At 32.3% G+C, this 9,571-nt stretch overlaps 2 protein-coding genes across 2 annotated transcripts; one reads left to right on the top strand and one right to left on the bottom strand.

Moving 5' to 3' along the window:
* Positions 1–715: 715 nt before the first annotated feature.
* On the bottom strand, positions 716–4,025 carry LOC107940189 (uncharacterized). Its single transcript, XM_016873622.2, has 4 exons — positions 3,376–4,025; positions 3,161–3,273; positions 2,027–2,131; positions 716–1,448 (listed from the first exon to the last, which is right to left on the bottom strand). The coding sequence occupies exons 1-4, from the start codon at positions 3,746–3,748 to the stop codon at positions 792–794; spliced, it is 1,248 nt and encodes a 415-aa protein (XP_016729111.1). The 5' UTR covers positions 3,749–4,025; the 3' UTR covers positions 716–791.
* A 133-nt stretch (positions 4,026–4,158) lies between these two features.
* Positions 4,159–8,491, top strand: LOC107940191 (derlin-1). Its single transcript, XM_016873624.2, has 7 exons — positions 4,159–4,399; positions 5,551–5,687; positions 5,929–6,002; positions 6,147–6,240; positions 6,961–7,089; positions 7,220–7,380; positions 8,117–8,491. Exons 2-7 carry the CDS (start codon positions 5,661–5,663, stop codon positions 8,235–8,237), a joined length of 606 nt encoding a protein of 201 aa, XP_016729113.1. The 5' UTR covers positions 4,159–4,399; positions 5,551–5,660; the 3' UTR covers positions 8,238–8,491.
* The last annotated feature ends 1,080 nt before the right edge of the window (positions 8,492–9,571 follow it).

The raw sequence follows: 9,571 nt of genomic DNA, 5'->3' as shown, positions 1-9,571 counted from the left end.
AATGTTAAACTTAAAACTTTCCTTATCTTAAATAATGACTGTTCACCGATGTTAATATACGTTTGGGTAAACTTGGTTAGTTCAATTGGATTTTTTGAATTATTTATGACAATTCGATTTAGATTGGTTTATTTTTTATTTTAAATAATGAATGTTCACCAATATTAATATATATGTTTGGGTTAAATTTGGTTACTTAGATTGGATTTTTTTGAATTATTTATGATAATTCAATTTAGATTGGTTTTTTTTTTCATATTGAGTTTTGGGCTTAATAGTTTATTTTCATGAATTTTTTGGTAAAATTTTAAAAAAGAAATCATAAATATTTCTAAAAAGATAATTGGTCAAATAAATACAATTCTTATATAGTTTTTTTTTGAAAAATAATTATTATATATAAAAAAAGTCATTTCTAATATCTTAAATATAATTTTTTAACACCGTAAAAGAATTAAAATTAATTATAAAAATACGAGTAAATTTTCAAAAACTTATTTGTATAATTCGAATAAAAAGTTATAGTGATTTTTTCTAAAAAATAGAAATGCAATTAATGTAAAAAAAGTATAACTAATAAAAAAGATTAAAAAAAAATCCTATGAAAAATATGAAATGGTCTTCTAATACGTGCCAGCTTGCAGGTATTATTTTTTTTAATATTAAATTTCAGCTCCAAAACAGGGAACAAAGAAACTCGTATTAAACTTAGGAGTGAAAAAAAACCCAAATTTGATAAGCATTTTATACAACAGGTTTACATGGGTTTCAGTTTCTTGTATAACAAGTCATCAGATAGTATCTAACCATGAATCAAAATCATTCAATATTTTTGACTTCGATACAGATTGGGAAGATGAAGAAGAAGATCGAACATTGTTATCCGAACCAAGTTTGGCATCTACAATTGTCGATGATGTTTCTTGTAATAAATCATCGAGCAAATCTTCGGAAGTTGAATTAACTGCGGCAGTCTTTGATGAATCTATACCTCGGTTTACTGTTATCGATGTTTCTTGTAATAAATCATCCAGCAAACTGTCTAAATTGGAAGCTTTGAGTGAACCGATGCTCGAGGATTTTTTGGAACTTAAGTCGGAAGTATCGAGAAGTTTAGTCTCATTGAAAGAATTAAGAAGCATATCCAATTTGGCTTCAGCAGCTGCCGCTTCAAATTTTGGGACTTTTTTGTTTGAGGCAGTAGTGGAATTCAAATTGTTTGGTGCTCTACTTTCACTGGATTCGCCGTGTTGACCGGAAATAGAAACACCCTGAACTTCAGCCATCGAATCCAATCCGCTGTTGGACAATATTGCATCTATGGCCTTGCTGCCGGGTAAATCATTTGGAGTTGGTCCTTCAGTTATCTTTGCAGCTTCTTTTTGATCAGGTGGCGCTTGCATTTGATCAGGTTCCTGATCATTTTTTACCTTCGATCTCTCAGAACGCTGGCATAAAACCCAGATAATATGGCATTAGATACTCGAGTGTAAATTGTAAACATATTTGTTACAGACAAACTTGTATTATACTCGAGTGTAAATCTCTATACAAATGCAAAAGAACTTCAGCAAAAATGTAACGAAATGCTGAGAGTTTCGAGATGAAGCTATCTCCTCCTATTACCTAAAAGATGACCTTCAATACCTGTCATCTCTTAGGGCTTCCGAAGAACAAACTAAATGGGTTAAAAAAAAGGTTTAAGTATGCCATAGTCCCTGTACTTCTCAAAAATTAAGAATTTAGCCCCTCTACTTTTCAGATTTCAGAATTCAGATCCCACAGTATTTAATTTTTGAAAAGTAGAGGGGCCAAATTCTTAAAAATACAAATAAATACACTAAATTTCTAATTTTTGAAAAGTACAAGAACTATAGGCACATTTTAACCAAAGAAAAACTCTCTTTAACTCCATGTTTTTACTTTTAGTAAGTGTCTGGAATTGCATCTCTGTCACCTTTAAGGCGTTAAAGTATAGATATGAATCAACACTAACTTGAATATCAATATAAGGAACTGGACTTACCAGATCTGGTGGTAATAGATCTTCTTCAATGAAGAGCCTCTCAGATAAATCTACTTTTTCGAGTTGTTCAGCAAGAGCATGCAAATTAAGGGAGAGAAATGAGGCCTACACAAGAAAACACAGGAAAAAAAGAGGTGAAACAATAATAAAAAGATAAGGTAATTGATGCAAGGCCGTGGCAAGCAGTCTTGAGCAAGAAAAACGGCCTACAGCAAACGAGCACCAGTTTCATACTCCTAAAGCGCTGTTAACAAATGCATATAAACAGTGTATTTCGATTTTTTTGGACTTCTGATGTAATAAAATTCTATGAAAATTTGCTAACAGCCTACTCATATAAATAGCTTTCAACAAAATATCATCCTGTCTTAAATCGTCCAATGAAATTAAGATAAGAAAAATCCAAAAGCTTTAAACACGTGAACTTTCGACATGGCTACAGATTACGGAAATACATTCTATGTACGGTTAACAATTAGCGAAGGGTGGATATTTATAACTTCCAAATCAGAATGACAATTATTTCCCTAATATCAAATACAGACATCTATTGTATTCAAACTTGATTTTCTTCCACTTATAGTCCTGACAAATAGAGAGAGAGAGAGCAGTGAACCCAGAACATTGCTAAGTTGGTTAAAAGTGGTGGCGTGTAACAGGTCAAGTCTGGAGCCGGAAAACAATACAATCAGTGGTGATGATGCACAGATAAGAGTCATGTGTAAGATATCGTCATCTATATATGGGAAGCAGCGAACGTGGAACTTAGCTAAGTTGGTTCAAAGAGGTGACATTTAACAGGTGAGTCCAGAGCCCGAAAACAATAAGGGCAGTAGTGATGATGCACAGGTAATATCATGTCTATGATATCCATATCTATATATAGGTAGCAGCGAAACTGGAACTTAGCTAAGTTGGTTCAAAGTGGTAACATTTAACAGGTCAAGTTCACTGCCCGAAAATAATATGAACAGTAGTGAAGATACACAGATCATGAGTAAGATAACTATAAAAGCTTTGCATAATAAGATTCCTAACACAAAAATCTTCATCTAAATTTGATCCTTAATGATTACAAATTTATAATTTCTTGCTCTATATGAAAAATAACATACAAAACAAAAGCGATTTTACCTCAGGAGTTGCAGTCGTGCTATCATCCACAACGAAGTTATCATTTCCAGTCCATGATAAAATTCCCTCTCCTCTTACTGCAAGCATTGAACCTACAAATTGATTGAAATCACCTGAAACATTGAAAAAGGAAACACTAAAAATCACTCAATAAAAGTTAATTTCATAACTATCTAATTATCATTGTTTTTTCTTAAATTCTGCCATAAAAGTACCGGGAAAAACATCATCTAAAGAAGGAATGTTATTTGAATAAGGATTTGATTGCAACTGAGATTGAGCCTCGGAAATCAAATGACGAAAGTCCGCTCCTTTACTCTTTGGCACAATAACATCGGGAGTTTGGTTTGGATCTTCAGAACCTGAATCAAATTCTTCCTCGTAACGATTCCAATTCGATGGTAATGCGGATATACGCTGAGCCTGATGAGCTTTCTCTTTGATTTGCTTGATTGTTTGCTTTTTCGAATTTGAAGGTTCATTAACACCAGGTGATGGTGGTTTCGATTTTTGGACCGAATGAGGCTTTTTACTATGGTGTTGTGAATGAGCTCTTTTTGATTTCGCCAATGCTTTAGCATCCATCATAGCTGCAAACACTTCTTAAAACAGAGATTATTGAAACAGAATAAGAAAATTTGAACCGTAATCTATAATTTTATGCAAAGATTTGGTGCAGATAGAAGCTTCGATGCCATTAAAGGGGGCCTTCAAGAGGAAGTAAGAAACCCTAACAAAAAACAGAATAATTTTATATAGTAATTTATTGGTTAAATTCTGCCATAAGTCCCTTTACTAGGTGTAAATTATAAATTTAATCCATATTCTTCAATTTGAATTTTTAATTGTGAAATTTCGATATTACATATTTAGTAAATATGAGAGACAAAATATTCTAATTATTATTCCAAATAAATATAATTATAATTTTTTTTAATTATAAGAGGGGAATAAAATCCTAATCAAAGATACCATCTACATTGGGCCTTGTTTCCGATGGCTGAGGACCCAATTTTCATATCATATTCGGCCCAAATTGCAATACGCAACAGCCGGTTAAAAGACAACCGGTCGAACTTTCTAGGTCAACATTGAAGAATCCCCAAGCTTCTTTTCTAGATCTTCGGCTATTTCTCGAAGCATAAAATTTAAGTGAAGAGAGAAATATTAGGGCTTTTGTTTTGGTTTCTTCCCATTTGACGAATTCTGTTCGATTATTGCAATGTCTTCACCGGCTGAGTGAGTCCCAATTATCTTTCCTTTGATAAAATTTTTTGTTCCCTTCTCTGAATTAATCGTTTTAAGTTGGTTTTTGCTGCCCTTTGCACTGAATTTTGTTAATTGGTATATTTGTTCTTCGGTTTTATTTTTCTAGGTATTTTTTTGTAGTTTTTTTTTATGTAGTTGAATTCGTATGTTTTGGTTAGAATTTTGCAGCCTAGGATTTAGATTCATAAAATTTGTGTAAAATCTTGCTTAACAAATGCAATAAGAGCCCTCTTCAATGGATTTAGATTTGAAAAATAGTGTAATTGTGGTAATAATATACATGCTAATAGAATATTGTTCATATATAAGTTGGTGTATATATATTCAAATTCATGGGTTTGTTGGATGACAGTGAATTTGAAATACTTACCTATATATTTGTCAACTTGAAATTTAGGTTACCCTACTTTTCAAATATATAACTATGTTGAATTTTAACTAATTTATGTATAATGTATGCCTTTTCGATTTATATAGCAAATGAAATCTGAATATTCGAAGTTACTTCCGTGGATGTAGCATTAATTTTTTTATATCCCCCAATGTTAAGGAGTAAGGGATGCCATTTGTGGGATTTTCTTATTCAGTCCAAAAATGGGTACAAGATTGCACTTTAGAAAAATTATTGGAAATTTTCGTCTAGGTCTCGTCTTTTTTTCTTGGTTTTACTAAAGATTGATTCAAATCTGTTATGTTTGATATTGTTGAAATGAAGCTAGCAGACGAGCTAAGCCCCCGTAGGTCTTTCCAATTGTGTTTTACAACAGCTTACCGTTTTGCTTTTCGTAACCATTAGTATAAAAGTCCATTTAATAGAGTATGAAAGCTAACATATTGAAAGAAGATGATTCTTTTATGGTGTAGATTTTCTTAAATGCAAGTTCTCATGATAAAGCACTATTATTTTTATTATGGTTTTAGATTACTGCCTCGATTAAAGACCTTTTTCAAACCAATGTACATGATCTTAATTAATATCAGCATATTTGTGTGGCAATACTGTCGTTATGCCAGTATGCTTATTTTCGATATACTGTTTATTGATATTAGTATATCCCTTTTCAACTAATTCTTTTATTTATTTACTTATTCATTTGACTGGGTTATTTATGTTGTTTCAGATTTTATAACTCTCTTCCACCTATTAGCAAGGCTTATGGGACTGCATGCTTATTGACCACAACAGCCGTTCAGTTAGGACTATTAAATATCTTTTACATTGCGTTGCTACATGAATATGTATTCAAGTATTTTTCAGGTATGAATTGATGCGTAGTTTCCAAATCCCGATAATTTTCACCAAAAAAAGAGAAAGGTTATATTCCTCTGCGAAATTTGTTTATAAATTAAAATTGATTTTAATGTTTATTTCAGGCTTCTATGTATGAAAAAGCATATGTAATTCTCGAGATAATGTGAAATCTCATTTTATTCATAAATATTTATGCATGTTTTAGTTAATCAAGAGAGTTCTCTTATAAATTTGTATATGAATGTAGGTGTGGAGGCTATTTACAAATTTCTTTTTCCTCGAGAAATTTTCTATCAATTTTGGGATACGCCTTTTACTGATGTAAGTATTGGTTTTTGAAAGCTTAAAAATCATTTTTGCGTTCTTATCTAGTCTGAGAAGGGCATGGTCCTGTGTTAACTGCCACACGGACTCTTTGAGGCTTTAAGCACTGATTATTTTGTGGCAATCTTTATGATTATACAGAGCAAGATATGGAGTTCAACTCGAGAAGGGACCATTTGAAAGGCGGACAGCTGATTTCTTGTGGATGATGATATTTGGCGCTTTGACATTGTTGATGAGTGAGACCATGATCCTCTCTTATTTTATTTTTAAGATTTGGTTGTTTAAATTATATAAGGGGCAAATCATCCTATGGTTAGGAAGGCATGAGTTTTGCTTAAAGAGCTAAGCAAAGTTGGAATATCTTCTCCAGCCTTGTATCTTTGCTACTAATCTTGTAAAAAGAAGAAATATAGATGAATATATCTGTATCGGACTCGACATTGTCTCTCTATGTCAAAACTATTATTCAAAATATGCTCATTGTGAATGTATAACCTAACTAGGGGTGTAATCGAGCCAAGCCGAGTCCGAATATCTATTTTTAAGCTCAAGCTCGGCTCGAGATATAATCGAGCTACTCGAGCTAGAGCTCGATTAAGCTTGTTTGACCAATTTTTTTACTCAAGCTTGAACTTGAGCTTGAGCTTGGGTTCGATAATTAAGCTTAGGATTAATAATATATATTAAGGGTAATAATGTAATTTAATAACATAAATATGAAAAACTCCATAAGGCTTGCGAGCTGTTCGAGTTAAATATTACTAAGCTTGAATTCGGCTTGATTGATAGCTCGAATTTGGCTCGATAATTACCGAATTGAGCTCCAATTTTTTTGAAATTGAACTTGAGTAGCTTGTGAGCACCAATATCTTATTTACACCCTTAAACCTAACATCAGTTACTCTTATTATAACACTGTTCATTTCATTATTACTTTCTGTCGTGGTTTTAGGTTTTGTCAGCAATCCCGATATTCCGTACCCCTTTCCTAGGGGTGTCTCTCGTTTTCATGCTTCTTTATGTCTGGAGTAGAGAGTTTCCAAATGCTCAAATCAACATATACGGCCTTGTAACTCTTAAGGTAAGCTTAATTCCAACTTCGGCATGTTTTAATCAGGGATTCTAAAATCTTTACATAAGCTTTCAGGGCTGACTTTATGTTCTTATGTTTATTTTTTCCATGTTTATTTTTTCCACATTTATTGCTTTAGTCATTCTATCTACCTTGGGCAATGCTTGCTTTGGATGTTATTTTTGGCTCAAAACTCATCCCGGATCTGCTCGGGATCATTGCCGGACATCTATATTACTTCCTGACTGTGTTGCATCCTCTTGCAACCGGAAAGGTCTTCCTCAAGACGCCTATGTGGGTGTATCCTTACACATTGTTTTTATCACTCGGCTTGAATTGCAACATAATTTATCATCTCCTTGCATGCGATTTTTGGGTTTTTCTGTTATTGTGATATATATGCATGTATTGTAGGAACAGGTAAATTGCACTGTTAGTCCTTCATCGTAATTCATCTTCATTCGTGATCATTAAAAGCTCATTGTTTTGAATTTCTTCATCCATGGTAAAAGTACCATAGAGACCCCTAAACTAGGAGACAGATTGCATTTTGTCCTCTATACTAAAAAATAGGTAAATTAGTCTTTATATGTTAAATAAAAAAACTAGTCATTTTGTTAAAAATTTCATTCATTTTTACTGTTAAAAACTGGTTTCTGTTCATCAGCATGGTGTACACATGGCATGCTACATAAACACTGACTGCTTATTAAGTTAACCATGCCAATTTTTAACTGTATAAATGGATGGAATTTTTAAAAGAAAGGATCAACATATATGGATTAATTTGTTATTTTTAAAGTAATGGAGGCAAATGCATTTAACTCCTATTACAAGGGTCTCTATTGCACATTTACCGTCCATTCGCTCTGTTAATGCTCGTAGAATTTGGACATACATGTGGCAAATCCTGAGCCGTTGATGGAACGATGAACTTTCAAAAGATCACGGATGAAATTGAACTGTTCACATTTTTTACATAAGAACAATTTCCCTGTGTTGGTGGTTGTCTTTTCCTTGACGGTTACTGTTACAGTAACAAACTGGTTGCAAGATATAGAATAGGAGCTCCGTCACAGCCAAGTCGTTCTGCTGCACAGTCTGATAGACCAACAGGTGTAGCTTTCAGTGGAAGATCTTATCGACTTAATGGATGAGTGCTGATAATTTGAGGCTGGTTGACATTGTTAGGGTTTGATCTCTGATCATCAGAAACGAAAATCCGACACGAACAAAGAAGCAAAAAGTGTTACATAATGAGATCCATAACATAAGGAAGTTACCAAATGGGTTCTTCCTATTATTCATGTAATTTTCTGAGGTAAATTAAATGTTTTAAACAAGCCAGTTGTGGATTGATTTTGGACATGAATTGTTCTTTTTAAAAGAAAAAAAATTGTTATTTTTGTTACTTTTTCTTTGTATGTGCCTTCTTGCCATTCAAAAATTATGATAAAGAAACATAAATAGTGAAATCTGAACACAAAATTTAATTGGTATGGGTACTGTTTTTATTGCAGGAGGATTTGAGTTTGAATATGTTAATATGTTATTCTCTTATTTATGAGTTTGAAGAGGGGTTATGAGTAGTTCAAGTATTGTGTAAAAAAGAATAAACATGATTAGAATTTATAATGAGATTATTAAAAAAATTATCAATATCTAAAATTTATTAAACAAATTATTTGAATAGGTCCAACATATAATTTAATTATATATTTTGATTATATATATTTTTTACATAATATCTAAAATTATCTATAATTTCTCCTAATATGCTTTAATGTAATCTTTGGAAATGTTTATTTTCAGGATCAAAATCTAAAGCAGAATGTATAGTTGATTGCATGGATGGATGTCATCATAAAAACAAAGCTGTGATGTCATATTGACTTTGGCTTAGGTAAGTGAACCATTTTTGTAGGGAATTCACGATTATGATTTTTTTTTTCACTTTTTAGTTAAATAATTATGAAAAAAATTATAAACCATTAGCTAGTTAGTGTAAAAATAAAAATACTCAAAAATTTAAGTAATTGGGTGACTAAAAAAATCATAGTTGGATGATCTCTGTACAATTTATCCTTTTTAATTAAAAAATTGGGATTGATGATTTAGATATCTATAAATATTTATCTCTTTTTTATTTTTTTACAGATTCAAATTTATGTTTTGAAATTACTATTTACTATAGGTTTAGAGTGGATGCGGATTAGAGGTGTGCATGGGCCAGGCTACTCGGCCCGGCCCGAAGACCCGCACGAAATGTGAAAGGGTTTGGGCAAAAATATAGGCCCGAAAAATGGGCTTGGACAAAAAAATAAGGCCCGTTTAAAAAATGGACAGGGCCTTGGGTATGGTATTTTTAGTCCGGGCCCGACCCGGCCCGAATCATTAAAGGACAAAAAAAATCTGCATATTTTTTTTTATTTTTGAATGTTATTTTCTTGTTGTTTTTTCCCTACTTTGCTACCATTTTACTATTATGTTG

The sequence above is a fragment of the Gossypium hirsutum genome, chromosome A08 (assembly GCF_007990345.1).
Source record: "Gossypium hirsutum isolate 1008001.06 chromosome A08, Gossypium_hirsutum_v2.1, whole genome shotgun sequence".
NCBI lineage: Eukaryota > Viridiplantae > Streptophyta > Magnoliopsida > Malvales > Malvaceae > Gossypium > Gossypium hirsutum.
The sequence above is the reverse complement of the archived record's forward strand: the minus strand, read 5'-3'. Positions and strand labels throughout refer to the sequence as shown.

What these genes read in the sequence shown, in the direction of transcription:
- LOC107940189 (XM_016873622.2), bottom strand. Translation starts at nt 3,748, where the DNA reads ATGATGGATGCTAAAGCATTGGCGAAATCAAAAAGAGCTCATTCACAA. An exon ending in TTTAGATGATGTTTTTCCCG is followed by an intron (nt 3,274 to 3,375) that starts GTACTTTTATGG and finishes TCAATGTTTCAG; the next exon opens with GTGATTTCAATCAATTTGTA. An exon ending in GCACGACTGCAACTCCTGAG is followed by an intron (nt 2,132 to 3,160) that starts GTAAAATCGCTT and finishes TTTCTTGTGTAG; the next exon opens with GCCTCATTTCTCTCCCTTAA.
- LOC107940191 (XM_016873624.2), top strand. Translation starts at nt 5,661, where the DNA reads ATGAATATGTATTCAAGTATTTTTCAG. An exon ending in TGTATTCAAGTATTTTTCAG is followed by an intron (nt 5,688 to 5,928) that starts GTATGAATTGAT and finishes ATATGAATGTAG; the next exon opens with GTGTGGAGGCTATTTACAAA. An exon ending in ACGGCCTTGTAACTCTTAAG is followed by an intron (nt 7,090 to 7,219) that starts GTAAGCTTAATT and finishes TTATTGCTTTAG; the next exon opens with TCATTCTATCTACCTTGGGC.